Raw genomic sequence first — 22,141 nt, forward strand, 5'->3', positions numbered from 1 at the left:
CTTTTGCTGGCTCTATGTGGCTGCACACAGGGACTGGCTCTATGCGGCTGCACACAGGGGCTGGCACTGGATCTATGTGGCTTCAGAGGCTGTGGCTGGCTCTATGTGGCTGCACACAGAGGCTGTGGCTGGCTCTATGTGGCTGCACACAGGGGCTGTGGCTGGCTCTATGTGGCTGCACACAGGGGCTGGCTCTATGCAGCTGCACACAGGGGCTGTGGCTGGCTCTATGTGGCTGCACACAGGGGCTGTGGCTGGCTCTATGTGGCTGCACACAGAGGTTGGCACTGGATCTATGTGGCTTCAGAAGCTGTGGCTGGCTCTATGTGTCTGCACAGAGGCTGTGTCTGGCTCTATGTGGCTGCACACAGGGGCTGTGGCTGGCTCTATGTGGCTGCACACAGGGGCTGTGGCTGGCTCTATGTGGCTGCACACAGAGGCTGTGGCTGGCTCTATGTGGCTGCACACAGGGGCTGGGGCTGGCTCTATGCGGCTGCACACAGGGGCTGGCTCTATGCGGCTGCACACAGGGGCTGGCACTGGATCTATGTGGCTTCAAACAGGGGATGGGGCTGGCTCTATGCGACTGCACACAGAGGCTGGGGCTGGATCAATGCGGCTGCACACAGAGGCTGGCTCTGCAGCTACACACAGAGGCTGCTGCGGCTTTTGCTGGCTCTATGTGGCTGCACACAGAGGCTGGCACTGGATCTATGTGGCTTCAGAGGCTGTGGCTGGCTCTATGTGGCTGCACACAGAGGCTGGCACTGGATCTATGTGGCTTCAGAGGCTGTGGCTGGCTCTATGTGGCTGCACACAGAGGCTGTGGCTGGCTGTATGTGGCTGCACACAGGGGCTGGAGCTGGCTCTATGCGGCTGAACATGGGCTGTGGCTGGCTCTATGTGGCTGCACACAGGGGCTGGCTCTATGCGGCTGCACACAGGGGCTGTGGCTGGCTCTATGTGGCTGCACACGGGGCTGGCTCTATGTGGCTGCACACAGGGGCTGGCTCTATATGGCTGCACACAGAGGCTGACACTGGATCTATGTGGCTTCAGAGGCTGTGGCTGGCTCTATGTGGCTGCACACAGAGGCTGTGGCTGGCTCTATGTGGCTGCACACAGGGGCTGTGACTGGCTCTATGTGGCTGCACACAGGGGCTGTGGCTGGCTCTATGCGGCTGCACACAAGGGCTGTGGCTGGCTCTATGTGGCTGCACACAGGGGCTGGCACTGGATCTATGTTGCTTCAGAGGCTGTGGCTGGCTCTATGTGGCTGCACACAGGGGCTGGCTCTTTGTGGCTGCACACAGGGGCTGGGGCTGGCTGTATGTGGCTGCACACGGGCTGGGGCTGGCTCTATGTGGCTGCACACAGGGGCTGGGGCTGGCTCTATGTGGCTGCACACAGGGGCTGGCACTGGATCTATGTCGCTTCAGAGGCTGTGGCTGGCTCTATGTGGCTGCACACAGGGGCTGTGGCTGGCTCTATGTGGCTGCACACAGGGGATGGGTCTGGCTCTATGTGGCTGCACACAGGGGCTGTGGCTGGCTCTATGTGGCTGCACACAGGGGCTGTGGCTGGCTCTATGTGGTTGCACACAGGGGCTGTGGCTGGCTCTATGTGGCTGCACACAGGGGCTGTGGCTGGCTCTATGCGGCTGCACACAGGGGCTGTGGCTGGCTCTATGTGGCTGCACACAGGGGCTGTGGCTGGCTCTATGTGGCTGCACACAGGGGCTGTGGCTGGCTCTATGCGGCTGCACACAAGGGCTGTGGCTGGCTCTATGTGGCTGCACACAGGGGCTGTGGCTGGCTCTATGTGGCTGCACACAGGGGCTGTGGCTGGCTCTATGTGGCTGCACACAGGGGCTGGGGCTGGCTCTATGTGGCTGCACACAGGGGCTGTGGCTGGCTCTATGCGGCTGCACACAGGGGCTGGCTCTATGTGGCTGCACGCAGGGGCTGTGGCTGGATCTATGTGGCTTCAGAGGCTGTGGCTGGCTCTATGTGGCTGCACACAGGGTCTGGCTCTATGTGGCTGCACACAGGGGCTGTGGCTGGATCTATGTGGCTTCAGAGGCTGTGGCTGGCTCTATGTGGCTGCACACAGGGGCTGTGGCTGGCTCTATGTGGCTGCACACAGGGGCTGTGGCTGGATCTATGTGGCTTCAGAGGCTGTGGCTGGCTCTATGTGGCTGCACACAGGGGCTGGGTCTGGCTCTATGTGGCTGCACACAGGGGCTGTGGCTGGCTCTATGTGGCTGCACACAGGGGCTGGGTCTGGCTCTATGTGGCTGCACACAGGGGCTGTGGCTGGCTCTATGTGGCTGCACACAGGGGCTGGGGCTGGCTCTATGTGGCTGCACACAGGGGCTGGCTCTATGTGGCTGCACACAGGGGCTGGCTCTATGTGGCTGCACACAGGGGCTGTGGCTGGCTCTATGTGGCTGCACACAGGGGCTGTGGCTGGATCTATGTGGCTTCAGAGGCTGTGGCTGGCTCTATGTGGCTGCACACAGGGGCTGTGGCTGGCTCTATGTGGCTGCACACACAGGGGATGGGGCTGGCAGGTGCTGGATCTATACGGCTACACATACATCCTGGGGCTTTGTCCGCCGACCGCCACCATAGGGCGCAGCTTTGTGTGCAAGAATAACACAACACAACTCTACGTACAGCTTAGAGGAGGCTCCTGATTGGCTGCATGAGTTTAGTCAGAGGCGATTGGCCTTCAGCAGCGACACTCCCCTTTTCTCACGCTGTGAACGAGGTGGTACAGTCTGCGCGCCGGGTACCAGAGGAGAGGCAGCCTGCTGCCCAGCGCACTGTAGAGCAGTAGCCGTTGTCAGGCGAGGTCGGTGCTGTTGTCATCATAGCGGTCCTGCCATTACCGCCCCCGCTGAGCCTCCCCCGGGGGAGGAGCCGCTGTGACATGTCTCTCGCCACCTGGCCGAGCAGCGGTCAATCATGAACGACATAAGCCGGGACTCGGTTATCCGCTTTCTGAGCGACAGAGGCGGCCGTGTGGCCAACCAACAGCTGCTAGAGCACTTCCGGCCGCTGCTCACCGTGGCGCCTCCTGGAGAGGCCCGGAGCTCCGCCAGGCAACTGTTCAAAGACACCGTGAATGAAGTGGCGAGCGTGCGGCTGGAGGATGAGGTGAAGTACGTGTGTCTGCGGAAGAAGTACCGGAGAGCGGCCGAGGAGCTGAGGAAGCCCAGCAGCGGGGAGGACCCGTCCCGCACCCCGGAGGCCAGCAGCGGGGAGGACCCGTCCCGCACCCCGGAGGCCAGCAGCGGGGAGGACCCGTCCCGCACCCCGGAGGCCAGCAGCGGGGAGGACCCGTCCCGCACCCCGGAGGCCAGCAGCGGGGAGGACCCGTCCCGCACCCCGGAGGCCAGCAGCGGGGAGGACCCGTCCCGCACCCCGGAGGCCGAGTGTCAGGACAGCACAGGTTCCCCGTGTAGCCACGATCCTCCCCGCATCTCCGTCACCCAGGAGCCGGGGGATGACGCGGAGCCGCCCCCGGAGGTGCCCGACGTTTTCCTTGTGAGCGGACGGACACCGCGGAGCAGCCGCAGGGGCGCCCGAGAGCCGGTGTCCCCACAGATGCGCCGCGGTGGGCTGCTGCTCCGGGCCGGGGTGCGGGACTCGGACAGCTCGTCCCTGCACAGCTCATCGTCTGTGTCCGGGAATGAGGAGGAGGACGGGGGGGCGGCGGCCGCGGGGCCCGGCTCTGCGGCTCTGGAGCCCCTGGAACACGCGTGGATGGTGAGCTCTTGCCGAGCGCGCTGGGACAGTCTGCAGGAGCTGCTGCTCGCCGAGCCCGGCCTCATCACCCGCCGGGACTTCATCACCGGCTTCTCCTGCCTGCACTGGGCGGCTAAGCACGGGCAGCACGAGCTCCTGGCAGCGCTGCTCGCCCACGCCCGGCAGCACAGGGTGCCCGTCAACATCAACGCCCGCGCGTCCGGGGGCTACACGGCCCTGCACCTGGCTGCCATGCACGGCCACCTGGACGTCATCAAGCTGCTGGTCGGCGCGTACGATGCGGACCTGGACATCCGAGACTACAGCGGGCGGAAAGCCTGGCAGTACCTGAGCCCGGACACTGCCCGCGATGTGCAGGCGCTGGTGGGGGCATCGCCGGCCGTGGCTGGTGACGAGGAGGACGGGGGCAGCGCCGGCTCGGGCCGCTGGAGGCTCTCCAGGGTGCTCCCCACACAGCTCATCGTCCACCGCCTGTCCCAGCTGCCCGAGGACGAGCAGGACGGCGGGGGGCGCCACATCAGCAGGAAGGGCTCCGGGGGAGGCCGGGGAAGGGCTCGCATCAATAAGATCAGGTTCAGGACGCAGATCATCCACAGCAACCTGTGCCCCAGGGACCCCGACGATGAGGAGGACAGGCTGCTCAAGAGCCCCATGAGGCACCGGCCCAAGTCCAATGTGTTCGGCTGACAGGTTGCTCCTGCCCCGGGGAAGTCGGACTTACTGGCCCATCGCTGGGCTGACAGGGGGCCCCTACATCGGGGAGCTCGGACTTGCTGGGCTGACAGGGGGCCCCTACATCGGGGAGCTCGGACTTACTGGCCCATCGCTGGGCTGACAGGGGGCCCCTACATCGGGGAGCTCGGACTTGCTGGGCTGACAGGGGGCCCCTACATCGGGGAGCTCGGACTTACTGGCCCATCGCTGGGCTGACAGGGGGCCCCTACATCGGGGAGCTCGGACTTACTGGCCCATCGCTGGGCTGACGGGTGGATACAAGCTACTGCTCACAGTTAGCAGCCAGGCGTGGCTGACTGGTGGACAGGACAGAGACCACAGGACCACTCTTTACTTTGGATGTTTCCAGCTCTGAAGCCCCCCATGAATTTGCACACCTGTGATACCAGCCCGTAGGTTGTACATGTGATGTCCTGCCACATACAGCCCAGTACCATCCATCCCCCATGTTGATGTCCTCTTGCCCCTCTAGGGTTGTCATTTTTGCTCACATGAACCAATCAGATTGCAACTTTTGGGTTTTCAAGCAGGTCTAAAAGGATAACCGTTGGTTGCTATGGGTAACACTGACACCCGGAGCCATGAAGGCAGGGTCTGGTGGCCATATTGTTATATCGGGGCCTGTAGGTGGTCTTTTTATTGAATAATATTTTCTATACAATTATGTTGCACATTTTTGTAACATGTCACATTGTGTAATGAGCCAAAGCTGCTACTGGCCCTAAGCTACAGCGAGGTGCCATTTGTTAATGGAGAATTGTACTTTGTGGTCCTGTCAGCCGCCTGCCATGTAAATATTCCAGGTGCTCCTACACCACGTGTGTCAGACTTAGAGATGACTACATTTCTATTTTTGTAAATCAAGTGCCCATTTGTAGGTCGCGGTGCTGACAGATCACAGAAATAGCACTTTTTGTATCTCTAACATTCCAGAACTTTGTAGAAAATATATGTAAGCTCAGTCATAGGACACACTTCCCAGGTGTGATGCCGTCATAGCTGCCACCTACATGGGATCCAACAGGGAAGAAAGGTATGAGGGCACGTCACACGTTGCAGTTTGGTAAGGTGAAATCTCCGTATAATCGGTGTCTTCTTAGAATTGCTGGCCTTCCTATCCTGAGGATCCTCCAGCCACCATTATGGTGCTGTTGTATTTTGGTGTAATGTGACTTGACGTCAGAGCTAAAGACAGAAGGCTGCGGTGATCTCAGTGATAGGAAGACGCCAATAGCGACGTGTCCCACCAGGTTCCAATCTGAGAGCAGCATAAAGTGCCGACCGAGACCCTGATTCCAGCAATGTCGCTCATCTCCTTGCTGTGGCTTTGATACTGTTATACCTGCTGCTCTTCTCAGTGACGAGCGCTCCTCACACACCATTCATTCTAATTTACCAATCCATGGTTGCGGGTGGCAATTTCCGAAGTTTAGGAATATAATGGTTTGCTTAGCAGATGCTCATCATGGAGAGGACTAGCAGAGCTGCAGGAGATTAGGGATCTATTAAACCCTCAGCAAGGAACCCATCATTTGAATACGGGTCTCTGCCCTTACATTAGGTTCACAGATGGAGCAGTAAAAACCTGCTGACAAGCATTCACATGCAGTGTTGCCACATACGGTATTTAAATGTTCCATGTCTGCCGATCATATGAATCCTGTGTACATACCTCAATGATTAGTTACGTAACTATTGCAAATGGTTCATTTACACTATGATTGTGGTTGGGTCTGACCACATAGCAGCTCTTATAAACCAATCTTAAATATTTCAGTTTACTTTACTTCACTAATGACAAAATGTGACAAAATAAGCATTACTCATGTGTTCAAACCCTGACACTCCAGTGCTGATACTCTAGAGGTCCCTCTTTGGGGTCTTTGATTATTCTCCTGGAGAGATGACGTGCTGTACCGGCACGTGACTTATGTGGCTTGCCAGAGGGTCAGGGGATATATCACATGAGCATTGTTTATTTTTTGGTAGCATTTCTAGTAGCTAGTTTAAATTCTAGAACTTTTGGACAACCCACTTTAAGCACCACTCCAGTATTACTCTCTATTTCAAGACTTGAGTGGTGCCACTAATGTAAGCTCCCTGCCCCTTGTATTATACTTACCAGCCGCCGTCTTGAACTTTTCAGTGTCGGTCTCGTGCCACCAGCTTGTGACCTTGACGTCAGACTGACCAGATGTCAGGTAGCTGTCACAAGCTCTCGGGGTAAGTCTGCAAGCCTCGTCTGAACTTGTTCTGGCTCTCATAGACTTACGTTGTGTTGTGATTTTTTGGATCACCCAACAAACACTGGAGTGATGCAGCAGCTCACAACCTGCAGAAGACCAACCTGATTGGTGCCAATAACAGAAGATGGCGGCTAGTAAATATAATACTAGGTTCATGGAATTTAGATTAGTGGCACCACTCCAGCGGTACAATAAAAAAAAAATGTTGGTGTGGTGCTTTAAAAGGGGGATTCCCATCTGGTACACTCATGCTAGGCACACAGGATATGCTGTAAATATATAATGGATGTGAGCCCCACCAAAAGGACTTGCTTCTATCCAGAGCACGTGACTGTCACTGTTCAGGTGGCTGGAGTTCCCATACATCTGCATGGCAATGCTGACATCCTCTCCACTGACACTTAAGAGTGATCGACATATATAATATGACTCATTGGTGAGAGTCACATCTATGATAGTTATGGCATATCCAATGGAGATACCCCTTTAACTTTTTTGCAGTTGATTTATTCCCCATGCCATTTATCGGTTAACCATAAAATAAAACCACAGCATGTGATGAATTCAGCATGCTGCGAGTTTGATTTTTCCTTAGTACATCCTTAAAGGGAACCTGTCAGCAGGATTGTGCACAGTAACCTACAGACAGTGTCAGGTCGGCACCGTTGTACTGATTACAATGATTCCTTGTTTGATGAAATCCGTCTTGTGGTTGTTGTTTAGTCTTTATTTTCAGTTCTGAGTTAATGATATACCCGTGCTCCGTGCCTGTGGGGGTCTTCATGTGGTGCTCTGCGTAGCTATTCATAATGCAGACTGCTGACAGGTCACTGATCCCTCATTGACCTGCCCCCTCTTATACATACTGAATATTATATGTATTGAAAAAAACACCTTCAGTAGGCAGGCGCTGGCCGTGGCACCTACGCTGCAGCATGATTGCATATATGATTGGCATTTAATGATTTTATTTGCTGGTATAAATACAGAAAATATTCTCTCAAAATGGCGTTGACCCCGCCTGCACAATAGCATCTTTCGGCAATCAAAAAAAATTTGCCTCCATCAAGATCGGATAGCTGATAGATGCTACTGTGCAGGCACAACTGGTGCCATTTTGAGAGAATTTTTTTTCCCCAAATTTATTTATATCAGCAAATAAAATAATTAAATAATATGCACATTATACATGCGATCATGCTGCAACGCAGGCGCTACCTGCTGAAGGTGGGTTTTTTTTTAATTAATATTCATTGTGTAAAATAGGGGGCAGGTTACTGAGGGATCACTGTCATCAGTCTTCAGTATGAATATCTAAGCAGAGCACCACATGAAGACCCCCCCCCCCCCCCCCCCCCCCGAAGCACGAGAATCTCATTAGCTCAAAGCTGAAAATAAAAATTAAAATCTGTCTTGTGGTTGTTTATCAACCAAGGTATCAATGTAATCAGTAGAACGGCGCCGACCTGACACTGTGTGTAGGTTACTGTGCACAATCCTGCTGACAGGTTCCCTTTAAATCAGTGATTCTGTATGCAGATTACTAGAGCAAAATGTCTAATCATTGCACTGTATGTGGACATGATCTTCCTTGTTGGATTCAGCCTTCGACGACTAAAAGTGGAAAACACATTGCACTGTAACTTTACCTCTCTAAACTGTATATTTTTATCTGCCCCCTCTAAGAAAAGTAATGTCTTCCTAGCTCACACTAATAGCTATGTACACCCCACATTTAAAAACTGAAGCACACTTGCATAGAGCTATCCTAGCGCTTTGTGTCTTCAGTTCCTATGCGGACCGACGTGTCCCTGTGTTGCCAGATCCTGCAGCCATCCTGTGCGCCGTGTACATTTCCATTACGTACTGAGATGTGGGAAGTGGTATGACCCAGGGCTTACTTGGAGACCCATTGTTCTGCACAGGGGCTGTAGACGTAATTGTATCGGCAAATGACTATTTATCACAGGTGCATTTGTATTAAAGGGTGAATCTAGGCTTTAAAGAAACCCACAATGTTGAGAAGCCAGCCTAGTGCTGAGAATGGTACTATATAATGGAGCTCAGGAAAGAGATGGCACTGGGTAAATGTCAGGACCTGTTATCACTTGTGAACACTTCATGGTATCACTGCTTTGGTGATTGACTTCCATTCTTTATTGTATACCGGGGGATTTACTTTGTCATGTCTGACCACATCGCCTATTGTTTCTTTGGTGAGAAGCATCAATGCCTGATTTGCACTATCGTCCCTCCATCTCTTAACTAAACACTCTGATCAACAATGAGATTGTGTCTTGTTTTTTTTAGCCTTGAAACCATCCTGTTCATTCTGTGTGTGAGCAAAATCTTTCCCACATTTTATTCCTAGCAGGAGTGCAGCCGATGAATGAGCGCTTTGTGTTCAGTGTGTTTTATATACTTGAATACCAGCGCACGAAGTGATCCTGTTAACCTCTCCACTGCCGAAGATGCTGGGGAGGTAGTGCAGGATGAGGTGGTTTGGTCCTGCCCGGGGATGAAGAGGTTAATGGCTCAGTCCAGCACTCCTTTCATTTGGTATAATAATGGGGTGGAATAATGTACCTGATCACCCCAGATTTTCCTGGCCTCTCGGATGTTGCTATGTGAACACGCCATTTATCTTTCCTCCAGGAATCCGGGGCACAACGTCTGCACTCTGGTGTTTGTGCTCGTAAAAAGTAATGTTCTCTTCGTCCATCCGTGTGTTCAGTGGCGGAGCAAGCTAGCCAAGTTATAATCTTCAGTGCCATAATAAGACTGCAGAGAACTACTATTCTGCTTCTAATATCAGTCTCATGCCATAAGAGAGCATCCGGTGTAAAAAAAAGACACAATATACTGTACTTTGTACATTTTAGTGTAAATTTTAATTATAGGAACATCTGACTGAAAAAAGTGCTCTGTGAGGCCCAGCCAGTCTTGTAAATCCAGCACCGCACAGGTTTTTGTGTTCCCAATAGATCTAGATTCACATTATGCAGACACAAGCTCTCTATAAGGGGCTGTACACTAGGTCAGTATTGACCTATACACGGGGTAGGTAAGTGGGAGTCCAGTACCCCCCCACCTGTTTAGCTCGGTGGGGGCCTGATGTGACCAGTGTCATAATTTCATCCATTGTATAGTGGCTGCTCAGCGCCGCTTCACTAAAATAGGCGCGGTGGCAAAGGTGATTGTGAAGGGAAGTAGAGTAGGTGAGTTCTGACCGATGGTGGATCCGGTGTTATCTACTGTTTATATCAATGTAGTCCTGCCTGCAATGATAATGAGACCATTGAAAACTCTTTGAATAGAACAGGAGGCATGAATCTAATATTAGGCTTAGTGGTCAGTGTGAAAAGTGCCCAATTTCCAAATCTAAATTTTGTTTAGAAATACAGTACATGTAACGTAATTACCAGATTTAAGCATAAGGTCATTTTCTGATGACACATTCCCTTTAAACCAGATTTCTGGTGCCTGTAGTTTAGTAAATCAGTCCCACAAAATCTGCATTTACTTTTACCTTCAAGTGGGCAGTATAGATCTTAAAAGGACACCTTTTTAAAGTGTGTTGGAAGCAGGTCAGAGAGGCCTTGTCGGCTACGAGCATCAATTCTGAGATGTTTTTTACGTATGGGGATGATTGCATAGAACTCTCTATTATATTGAGCATATGTATACACACCTCTGCTTTGCTGACAATATGCTGCCTAAGCAGGTGAACACGTCTTACATCTTTATGGCTTACAACATTCTTGCTGGAAGGAAGAGCACGCCTCATTAATATGTGGTTACTTTGCCTGAGTCACTCATTCCAGAAGTGTACACAGGTATGGCTCGCTGTGTTATGGCAGCTGGCATCCGATGGAAAGTTAGGGGATGATCACGCAGGCTTCCTGCAACATAGTCGTGGCCAAGAACATTTCTGGACATGCACCTGAATTATTATATGTTCCAGTAATGTTTGGCTTGTTTTTTTACGAGCACCTATTAGACTGGTTCCTTTCTGTTATGTAATACATGCTGATCTATTACTCTTGTATAGTGATTTTATTAGTTTGGGGTTTATTAGTCAAGGACGTAATGTGTAAAGTTCTTGTCGAGCTGAATAAATCAGCCAGACTAAGACTATAAGCACAGACCACAGCACAACGCTGCTTTTAGTAGTTTTATAGCTTTACATGGAAACTACCATAACTGTATATATATTGAGTACAAATTTTGCTCATGTCTGGAGCCAGGAATATTGGTATGTTCATGAATCAGTGAATACATAAGCGCTCGGTAATATTTATATAACTACACATGCTAAATCGTGTCTATGCAAGGTGAAAGGAACCTTGTAAAAAAAAAAAAAAGTATAGAATTTATCCATAGTCTGCAGAATGCACCCTTAAATCTGTTTTGCTGTAGTGGACTGGTATATATTTAGCTTTCTTCTGGGAGCGATTGGTGGGAATCCTCTATATAAACCCCAGCAGACAGTGTCTAGCTGCCAGTTTTTTATTTCAGTTAGAGCTGGTCACTCTGATCCTTTGCTCCTGAGTCCTGTGTGATCCTTTTGACCCTGCGGGATGACCTTTCTTGTCACTGGTTCACTCTTTCAGCCAGCAGCCCTTCTGCAGAAGCAATCTGGAGTCTGCAGTAAGACCAGCTGCCTTTAAAGGGATCATACTCACTTGCGAGAGACTCGCACGATTCTCCTGCGAGTCTCTCGCCTGAAAGCCTGTCACTGCCGCCGGCACTGGGACCAGAGCGTGCGGCTGCATAGAAATACACGTAGCCGCATGCTCCGGTCCAAGTGCCGGCGGCAGTGACAGGCTTTCATGCAGGAGAATCGTGTGAGTCTCTCGCAAGTATGAGCCCAAAGGGTGAAGGTTGGGGGTTCCCCTGGCAGCTGCCAGATGGAGTGGATTGTGCCAAGACTCCGGTAGCAGTTTTGAGCCTGTGGCCTCAGACAGACATACCAATTGTATGCTGTAACCCAAATATTTCCAATGGTAACTAATATGTATAGGAATGCCATATACAATGACCTAAATTAATAGAAGTATTAAATTAAAAAAGTAATAAATTATGTTAATGCCCTAGGTAAGGCATGTGCACATGTGGCACATGGCATTCCTGCAGCTTGTGGCCATATCTGGATTCCATGTACATTAGTTAGAAAAAAAATCCCATGGGCCTATGTTTAAAATCAGAGGTACACTATAGGGCCAAAGGTTTCTATGGGTGCGGTATTATAGATGTAAATTGTACAGATCTATAATACGGCCATGCACATAAACCCCCCATAATTCCTGGCTCTAGTGATATAAATAAAGCTTGTAGAAGACCCATCACCACCTGAACGGATCTATTTAGAAAAAAAGTTCAAGAAAAATTACCGTAAAACTTTGTTACGTTTTTTAACAAAATGCTTTATATCAGGCAACGATATTATGCAAATGGAACAACTTAATGCATGATTTGTGTCCATGCTTCCTTCCAAGGAAGGAGCTCCAGTCATGCTGATCAGTGCTCCTATTACACCACCACTCCTAACCCCGGCAGCACACAGGATCAGCAACATTTTGTAGCTCTGATTAAAGCAATAATACATTTATAAAGCAATAATACATTTCTATAGCAGTTATGGGCAAGACCATGAGTATATTATACACCAAGATGTTCTTTAAAAATGCTGTAGACTGCATCTTTCAGTCAGAGCCTTGAGATATGCAGGTTGTTACGGGCACACCACTGGGCATACTGGGATCCTCTTGCCTGGAAGGGCTCCTGCAGGAGGTGGGTTAGCATAATGTTTTGGCTGGTTTCATACATCCATGAAACGGGAACCATTCTTGTATTTGAAGACCTGGCCTGACCTCTGGTTCTCCCAACCTGGGCTAAAAGCTTCATAGACATATATAAAGTAGTGAGCTTAGGTTGAGAGACTCCGTGGTCAGGATCGGCCGAAAGAATTTTTTTGTTTATAGGAATGTCCTATTTTTTTTAAAAAATTTTTTTATCTGGGTGCAAATTGTTCAAAAAAAAAAAAATGAAATAGAGAGTTCTTCAATCATGGAATAAGTCCTCTTCAGACACTGATATTAATATGTAATCTTTATAGTGGGAATTTACACATGTACAGTGTATAAACATACACATACTTATTTCATGCAATAAAATGCAAATTAATTATGTAAATATCATACAATGTGATTTAAGATTCTGTCTCACAGTTGAAGTGTAGCTCCGATAAAAATTACAGATCTCGACAATTGTACTTTGTAGGTGAGAAAACTTGCAAAATCGGCAGTGTATCAAATACTTATTTTCCCCACTGTACCAATATATTAATATTATTATGACAGTGTGCTCATTACATAAAAAATGTGAGGGCACATGATGACGTTTCTTCCATGGTGGCATGACTGGCAGGCAGAAAATGCTGGCTTTGGTTACAACATAATCAGAGAGACAAACACAGGAGGCGGCCGGAGAATAAAATCAGTAAGGTTCTCGTGATGTTTCTTTCATGTTAAGACTTTTTACAAATCTCTGGCTTTTCAGCAGTTTTAGATATAGTTGGGTACATTTCTCCTTCGTCTCATTGGGGGACACAGAGACTGTGGGTGTGTGCGTCTGCCGTCTGGAGGCTGACACTAAGTATACAAAAAAAGAGTTAGCTCCTCCTCCGCCGCATACACCCTCGCCCCCAGACCGGGCGTAACTCAGTTTTTTGCTTAGTGTCTGATGGAGGCACACGCAGTCTGGAGCTCCAGACTAGGTTTTTTTTTTTTTTTTTTTTTTTTTCCTTTCTTCGAAGATAAGACAGGGGCGACGGATCCTATAGAGAGGGTCCGATCTCCCCAAATCATCAACGGGCGACCACGTGAGAGTAGTCCTCCACGTGTTTTCTCTCCCGCACCGAGGGACACATCTGGGACTTTTCCCCAGACAACCATTTTTCTTTTTTATTTTGTAAAGAGGGGCAACGCATCCTGATGAGAGGATTCGATTTCCCCATGAACTACAACGGGCGAGCACGTGTGAGCGATGGGCGATCCCCAACGGACTCCACGTTTTTTGTTCCTCTCCTGCAACGCGGGATTTCAGGTTGGCCCCTTCCACCCCTAGGTAGTGACACCAGGGGTGCAGTTGGAGGCGCAGGTGAGCCAGGGGATCGAAGCATCCACCCCCAGTAGCCTCCCCCTCCCCGCCCAGGGATGGGGTTGAGAGCACCCCAAGAGAGCCCCCCCGGCGGCCAGGCTCACCTTTGGTTGTAGGGTCACCCCCCGGAACGGGACCCTCCAGAATGCGCCGCGGGGCTGTCTGTTCCTCCGCCCGACGGGGTTACTTTCGGGGCCCGACTCTCTCCCCGGTGGAACCCGGTGCGAGTAGTGCCACATGCGGAGTGCGGCAGAGGTCCCGCCGGCGGCCGCGGTCCCCGCGGTATGGGGAGATCCGCAAGGCCGCATGATGCCTGCCCGCCCCTTCCGGTGGTAGCCGGAAGCCCCGCCCACTGACTTCCGGCAGCCCGGGGGCGCGGCGGGCGCGCAGTGACCGGGGAGCGCGCGCCCTCCTCCCCCTCCTCGCAGGTCCCCGCCGGAGTACGGCTGAAGCTCTGCCAGCGGCCGCGGTCCCCGCTGTATGGGGAGGGCCGCGAGTTCCGCGCGAGGCCCGCCCGCCGCTTCCGGTGGGGGCCGGAAGCCCTGCCCACTGACTTCCGGCGGCCCGGGGAGCGCGGCGGGCGCGCACAGTGACCGGAGGCTCCCGCCCCCCTCCCCCTCCTCGCATTTCCTCGCCGGAGTGCGGTCGGAAGCCCCGCCGCCTCTCTCCAAAGTGCACCGCAGTGCCCCCGGCGAGTAACGGCACGTGAAGCAGCTCGTCCACGTCTCAGAGTTTTCGCTGCGGCCAGAGCACCCCGTGGAAGAGGTGGGACGTTACCGGTGGGTGAGTGCAACCCCGTTTCGAGTGCCGCACTGGTTGTCAAGGAAGGGGTTACCCTCCTCCTCCTACCCTACCCTGCAATATGTCTGGCAAAGGGAAAGCTCACTCTTTCCTATACGCTGTTTGCGTTTCCTGTGGGGTCAGGCTGCCTAAGGCGCAGCCGGGTAAATTTTGCGAAGCCTGTGAGTTGGAGCGAGCCCAGGAGCCCCCCATTGTTGCAGAGCCCAGGGGTCAGGACCCCCCAGAATGGGCAGTGTCTTTATCGCATTCTATGATGTCCCTTACGAAGGCAATTGAGTCCCTTCGAGGCCCGGGCAGGGTCAAGGATGGTGGTCTGCCAGCGGAAGACAGCTCGTCCACGTCTCAGGACCCTTCGTCCGTTAGGGGCCGCTCCAGCACCAGACAAGCTCATGGTAAGAGAGCTCGTTCTCCGTCGGCCGGGCCCTCTGGGGAGTCGGCGGCGATTTTTAGGGCATCTCGTTCCCGGTCGCCAAGCTCAGGAAGCGATCAGGACGAGGGCGAGGAGGAGGAGGAGGAAGCCTGGAATCCAGAAAGCCTGGGATACCAGGACTCGGTGGACAGCCTCATTGAGGCGGTCAACCAGACTTTAGAGATCGAGGATGATGTGTCCACGGCCTCAGGTCACAAGGTCTCCTTCAAGAAAACCAGGCGTCCGCATAGAAGGTTTGCCACACATCCGGAGTTCGAGGAGCTAGTCCAGAATCATAGGGAACACCCGGATAAGCGCTTTGCAATGCAAAAGGCGCTGCAAGCAAAGTATCCGTTTCCTCCTGAACTCCATAAAGGGTGGGTGGAGTCGCCAGTAGTGGACCCACCGGTGTCACGTTTAGCATCAAGATCGCTATTGTCGATACCCAGCGGTTCTTCTATTAAGGACCCAACTGATCGCCTCATAGAGGGGCTTGCCCGCTCAGTGTATGAGGCAGCAGGGTCGGCTCTGGCCCCCTCCTTTGCGGCTACCTGGGTGGCTAAGGCCATGGTTTCATGGGCAGACACTCTGCATAGGGCCCTCCAAGACAGGGATCTGCCCGCGGAAATCTTGGAGGTGACAAATCAGATATCAGGAGCGAGTGATTATCTCGTCGGCGCCGCTCTGGATGCGGCCGAGTGTTCTGCTGTGGCAGCAGCAAATGCGATCGCCGTAAGGCGAGCATTATGGCTGAGATTATGGGAAGCGGATTCTATCTCTAAAAAATCCTTGACCTCATTGCCTTTTCAAGGCAATCGGTTGTTCGGTGAAAAGCTTGATAAGCTTATCTCAGAAGCCACAGGGGGGAAGAGTAGTTTTCTACCGCAGCAGAAAAGTTGGCCGGCATTCAGGCAGACGCAGAGGCGTTTTCGGCCCTTTCGTAGCTCCTGGAGGTGGACTTCGGCCAGGGCATCCACCTCCGCAAATGATGGTCAGATTAGAGAAAGGCAAGTTTCTTACAGGGCCAATCCGCTGGGTAGAGGCCGAGGCCGTTTGCCCAGAGCGAGGGGGGCCAGATCACAAAAGCCTCCAGCAAAATGACTCGAGGCACTTCGTTCCTACGGACGACAGAGTGGGCGGACGCCTACTAAGGTTCAGCCACGTTTGGGTCGCAGTGGCACGCGACGCTTGGGTGGCAGAACTGATATCGTCCGGTTACAAGATAGAGTTTGTCGGACTCCCGCCACGGCGTTTCTTCCGTTCCCGGCTCTCCGGAACAAAATCGCAGGCGGAAGGTCTGTTGCAGGCTATAATGATGCTACAGCGCAACGGGGTCATTGTCCCAGTGCCGAAAAGCGAAGAGACGCAAGGTTTTTACTCCAACCTGTTTTCAGTCCCCAAAAAGGACGGGACAGTAAGGCCAGTACTGGATTTAAAGATCCTGAACAAGTTTATCAGGGTCAGGCGATTCCGGATGGAATCCCTCCGTTCGGTCATTTCAGCCATGGATCCAGGGGAATTCCTGGCCTCGATCGATGTGCAGGATGCATATCTACACATCCCGATTTTTCCTCCACACCAGAGGTTCCTGCGTTTTGCGATCGGAGGGCGACATTTCCAATTTGTTGCTCTGCCCTTCGGTCTGGCCACTGTCCCCAGAGTCTTTACAAAGATAATGGCGGTGGTTATGGCCATCCTGCATGCTCGGGGCATAACGGTACTACCCTACCTGGACGACCTTTTGGTAAAGGGGCCGTCGTTTCAGGCGTGACAGGAGAATGTCGGTATCACTCTGGATACCCTGGCCCGCCTAGGTTGGCTGATCAATCGGAACAAGTCGTCCTTGGTTCCGGCTCAGAGAATCGTATTTCTAGGCATGGTTTTCGACACCTCCCAGGGGCTGGTGATCCTCCCTCAGGACAAGGCGCAAAGGATCAAACAGGGGGTACGGAACCTTCTTCAGCCGGGCTCCAGATCCATCCGGTACGGCATGAGTGTGTTGGGCAGAATGGTGGCGGCGATGGAGGCAATCCCGTTTGCCCAGTTCCATCTCCGTCCGCTTCAACATGCGCTCTTGTCAGCATGGGACCGAAGGCTGCTTTCCCTCAATCATCGGTGCAGTTTGTCTCCACCGGTCCGACGGTCACTCCAGTGGTGTACTCGCGACTTGTCTCTGGTTCAGGGGAAACCCTTTCCCCCGGAACAGTGGTTGGTGGTGACGACCGATGCAAGCCTGCAGGGTTGGGGAGCAGTTTTCCAGAGTCACACAGCCCAGGGGCGGTGGTCCTTTCGGGAGGTAATTCTCCCGATCAACATTCTGGAGATACGGGCAATACGATTGGCCCTGCAACATTTTCAGCGTTGGCTGACAAACCGGCCGGTGCGCGTTCAGTCGGACAATGCTACAGCAGTAGCGTATGTGAACCATCAGGGGGGCACGCGCAGCCAGGCAGCCATGCGCGAGGTCGGGCTGGTACTGCGTTGGGCCGAGAAAAACCACGTGGTAATTTCAGCGGTGCACATTCCGGGAATCGAAAACTGGGCGGCGGATTTTCTCAGCCGACAGGGGGTCGCGGCAGGGGAGTGGTCCCTGCACCCCGAGGTTTTTCAACAGATCTGCCAACGGTGGGGGACACCAGACGTGGACCTTATGGCATCCAGAGAGAACGCCAAGATTCAAAGGTTCGTCGCTCGATCCCTCGACCCGCAGGCAATCGCAGCAGACGCTCTGGTGCTTCCGTGGAGCCAGTTTCGGCTCCCGTACTTGTTCCCCCCGCTACCTCTGCTTCCAAGAGTCATCAGAAAGATAAGGAGAGAGAAGGTTCCAGCAATTCTGCTGGCCCCAGACTGGCCTCGGCGGGCCTGGTATGCAGATCTGGTTCAACTAGTGGTGGACGTACCCTGGCGTCTCCCAGATCGGCCGGACTTACTGTCCCAGGGGCCGATCTGCCATCCGAACTTAGGGGCCCTGTGTTTGACGGCGTGGCCATTGAATCTTGGCTGTTAACACAGGCAGGATTCAGGCGCGATGTGGTGGCCACGATGGTGAGTGCCCGAAAGCCTTCCTCGGCGAAGGTATATCATCGGACTTGGGAAGTGTTTTTCCGTTGGTGTAGGGATCGCGGAGTGGCTCCTCTGGTTTTTTCGATCCCCAACGTACTGGCTTTTCTGCAGGCAGGGCTGGACGCGGGATTGGCTCCAAGTTCGCTCAGAACGCAAGTCTCGGCCCTGTCGGTGCTTTTCCAACGAAAGGTCGCTTCGATCTGGCAGGTTAGGACGTTTATGCAAGGGGTCGCACATTTAGTACCCCCCTATAAGGCACCGATGGAATCATGGGACCTGAACTTAGTGCTCAGGGCCCTTCAGGAGCCTCCCTTCGAACCGTTACAAGAAGTCTCCTTACCTTACCTGTCCAGGAAGGTCGTTTTTCAGGTAGCGATAACATCTATTAGGCGGGTTTCGGAGCTGGCGGCTTTATCTTGTAAACCGCCGTTCCTGACTTTTTATAAGGATAAAGTAGTTTTAAGGCCAGCTCCCCCCTTCTTGCCGAAGGTTGTCTCTGCATTCCATATCAACGAAGACATTGTCTTACCCTCGTTTTGCCCGGCACCGGTGCATAGGGTAGAAAAGGCATTGCACACCCTGGATCTGGTAAGAGCCCTTAGGAGGTATGTGACAAGGACAGCTCCATTCCGCCAGACAGACTCTCTATTCGTGATTCCAGAAGGGCGGCGGAAGGGACTCGCTGCGTCCAGAGCGACTTTGGCCAGATGGGTTCGTCTGACAGTCCAAGAATCATATCAAATCAGTGGCACGCCGGTTCCGGCAGGGATCAAGGCACACTCGGCTCGAGCAGTGGGTGCCTCATGGGCACTGCGACACCAGGCTTCAGCGGAACAGGTGTGCAAAGCAGCTACCTGGTCCAGTTTGCATACGTTTGTCAAACATTATAACGTACATACCCAGGCATCCTCGGATGCAAGCCTGGGAAGAAAGATTCTCCAGGCAGCAGTTGCGCACCTCTAATCAGGGGCGCAAAATAGCATGGATTGGGTGAGCTAAGATCCCGCCCAGGGACTGCTTTAGAACGTCCCACAGTCTCTGTGTCCCCCAATGAGACGAAGGAGAAACATGGATTTTTGTGAGTACTCACCGTAAAATCCTTTTCTCCGAGACGCTCATTGGGGGACACAGCACCCACCCTATTAGCCAGTTGGCATCTGTTTATTTTGAATTATACAAATCCTTATGTAAGGATCAGGGTGGTCCCTTTTTCAGACGTATAATTTCTTGCCTGAGTTTAAGGCGCGTTCTCCTACTGCTTATGCACTAAACTGAGTTACGCCCGGTCTGGGGGCGAGGGTGTATGCGGCGGAGGAGGAGCTAACTCTTTTTTTGTATACTTAGTGTCAGCCTCCAGATGGCAGAAGCACACACCCACAGTCTCTGTGTCCCCCAATGAGCGTCTCGGAGAAAAGGATTTTACGGAGAGTACTCACAAAAATCCATGTTTTTGTCACATTTTTTATCTATTGGATTAGTAGTGGCTTGTGCAATAGTAGTCTTAGGCTACTTTCACACTTGCTTTGTTTTGCAGCGCGTTTTTCCCTCAAAAAAACACATACAAATGCTGCGTTTTTTTCAAGCATTTTTATGAGCATGCTTGAAAAAACGCAGCGTTTTTATGCGTTTGTATGCGTTTTTAGTGCGTTTTTACCGCGTTTGCGTTTTTCCAACATTAGTTGGCCCCTCACACTAACCCAAACCATGACTTTACTAACCCTAACCCTTAACCAAACCATACCCTAACCCTTAACCAAACCATACTAACCCTAACCCTTAACCAAACCCTACTAACCCAAACCCTAACTAACCCTTAACCAAACCATACTAACCCTAACCCTTAACCCCCTTAACTAACCCTAACTCTAACCCAAACCCCTAATTTCCATTGTCTAACCAATGGTCAACAAAAAGCGCATACATGAGCATGCCAATGCGCACATATGCGCACCCATAGACTTATAATGGGTGTCTTGCTGTAAAAAAACGCATTGCGCACTTTTTTTGAGGCAAGTCGGCCGCCCAAAAAATGCAACAGGATGCATTTTGTGCGCCCGAGCGCACACCACAAAAAACCGCATGCGCGTAAAAACGCATACAAACGCATGTGTATGCGCACATAAGCGCATTCCATGCAAAATATAGGAAAAAACGCATGCGTTTTTTAGCGCAAAAATACAGCGCAAAAAACGCAAGTGTGAAACCAGCCTAAGACTGTCTCCAGCTATATTCATACTTAAAGCCATAGGAATGAAATGACACTGCTTCAAAAAAAAGGAAACACTAAGATATCACATCCTAGATATCACTGAATGAAATATTCTAGTTACAAATCTTTATTCAATACATATTGGAATGCGTTAAGAACAATAAAACATACAAGTGTTCAGTGTAAGTGAAAATTAATATCACGTTGAGGTTGGAATGATACTCAAAATCAAAGTGGAAAATCAAATTATAGGCTGATACAACTTCAGCAGAAATGCCTCAAGACAAGGAAATGATGCTCAATAGTGTGTGCAGCCTCCAGGTGCTTGTATGACTTCCCTACAATGCCTGGGCATGCTCCTGATGAGGCAGCAGATGTTCTCCTGAGGGATCTCCTCCCAGACCTGATTTAAAACTTCAGTCAACTGGACAGTCTGTAGTGCAACATGGTATTGGTGGATGGAATGAGACATGTCACAGATGTGCTCGATTGGATTCATATCTGGGGAACAAGCAGGCCTGTCCATAGCATCAATGCCTTCATCATGCAGGAATTGCTGCGACACTTCAGCCACATGAGGCCTAGCATTGTCATGCATCAGAAGGAACCCAGGGTCCATTGCACCTACATATGGTATCACAATGTCCTAATGGTAGTGCAACCCTCCAAAGAAATGCATCCCCACACCATTACTTACTGCCAAACCAGCCGTGCTGGAGGATGTTGCAGGCAGCAGAATGTTTTCCATAACGTCTTCAGACTGTCATGTCTGTCATGTGCTCATTGTGAACCTGCTCTCATCCGTGAAGAGCACAGGGCCCAATGTCGAATCTGCATGGTGTTGGGCTGTAAGCTCAACACTCACGTGGGAACGTCTGGCCCTCATACCACCCTCATGAAGTTTGTTTCTGAAAGTTTGAGCAGACACATGGATCTTGGAGGCATACCGGAGTTCATTTTGCAGGGCTCTGGCACTGCTCTTCTTCCTCCTTGCACAAAGGATGAGATAGCTGTCCTGCTGCTGTATTTTTTCCTTCCTATGACCGCCTCCACATCTCTTGGTGTACTAGCCCGTCTCCTGGTATCTGCTCCATGCTCTGGACACTGTGCTAACAGACACAGCGACCCTTGCCACAGATTGCATTGATGTGCCATACTGGATGCGCTGCACTACCTGAGTAACTTCTGTGGGTTGTAGACACCTCATGCTACTGTACAGTACCTCTATTATTATTATTATTATTATTTATTGTTATAGCGCCATTTATTCCATGGCGCTTTACATGTAAGGAGGGGTATACATAATAAAAACAAGTACAATAATGTTAAACAATACAAGTCATAACTGGTACAGGAGGAGAGAGGACCCTGCCCGCGAAGGCTCACAATCTACAAGGGATGGGTGAGGATACAGTAGGCGAGGGTAGAGCTGGTCATGCAGCGGTTTGGTCGATCGGTGGTTACTGCAGGTTATAGGCTTGTCACCTCTATGGGTCAGAGCAATGACAAAATGCAAAAGTGACCAAAACAACAGCAAAAAAGGATGAGAACAAAGAAATGGTCTGTGGTCACCACCTGCAGAACCACTCTTTATAGCGGTTGTCTTGCTAATTGCCTATTATTTCTACCTGTTGTCTGTTTCATTTGCACAACAGCAGGAGAAATGTATTCACAATCGTTGTTGCTTCATAACTGGACAGGTTGATGTCACAGAAGAGTGATTGACTTGGAGTTACATTGTGTT

The 22,141-nt window shown here is 51.5% G+C and overlaps 1 protein-coding gene across 1 annotated transcript; it reads left to right on the top strand.

Moving 5' to 3' along the window:
• The first annotated feature begins 2,754 nt into the window (after positions 1–2,754).
• On the top strand, positions 2,755–9,042 carry SOWAHC (sosondowah ankyrin repeat domain family member C). The gene has a single exon (XM_073550669.1). It carries the CDS (start codon positions 2,970–2,972, stop codon positions 4,458–4,460), a length of 1,491 nt encoding a protein of 496 aa, XP_073406770.1. The 5' UTR covers positions 2,755–2,969; the 3' UTR covers positions 4,461–9,042.
• The last annotated feature ends 13,099 nt before the right edge of the window (positions 9,043–22,141 follow it).

The sequence above is a fragment of the Dendrobates tinctorius genome, unplaced genomic scaffold (assembly GCF_039654945.1).
Source record: "Dendrobates tinctorius isolate UK_male_01 unplaced genomic scaffold, ASM3965494v1 ptg000166l, whole genome shotgun sequence".
Taxonomy (NCBI): domain Eukaryota; kingdom Metazoa; phylum Chordata; class Amphibia; order Anura; family Dendrobatidae; genus Dendrobates; species Dendrobates tinctorius.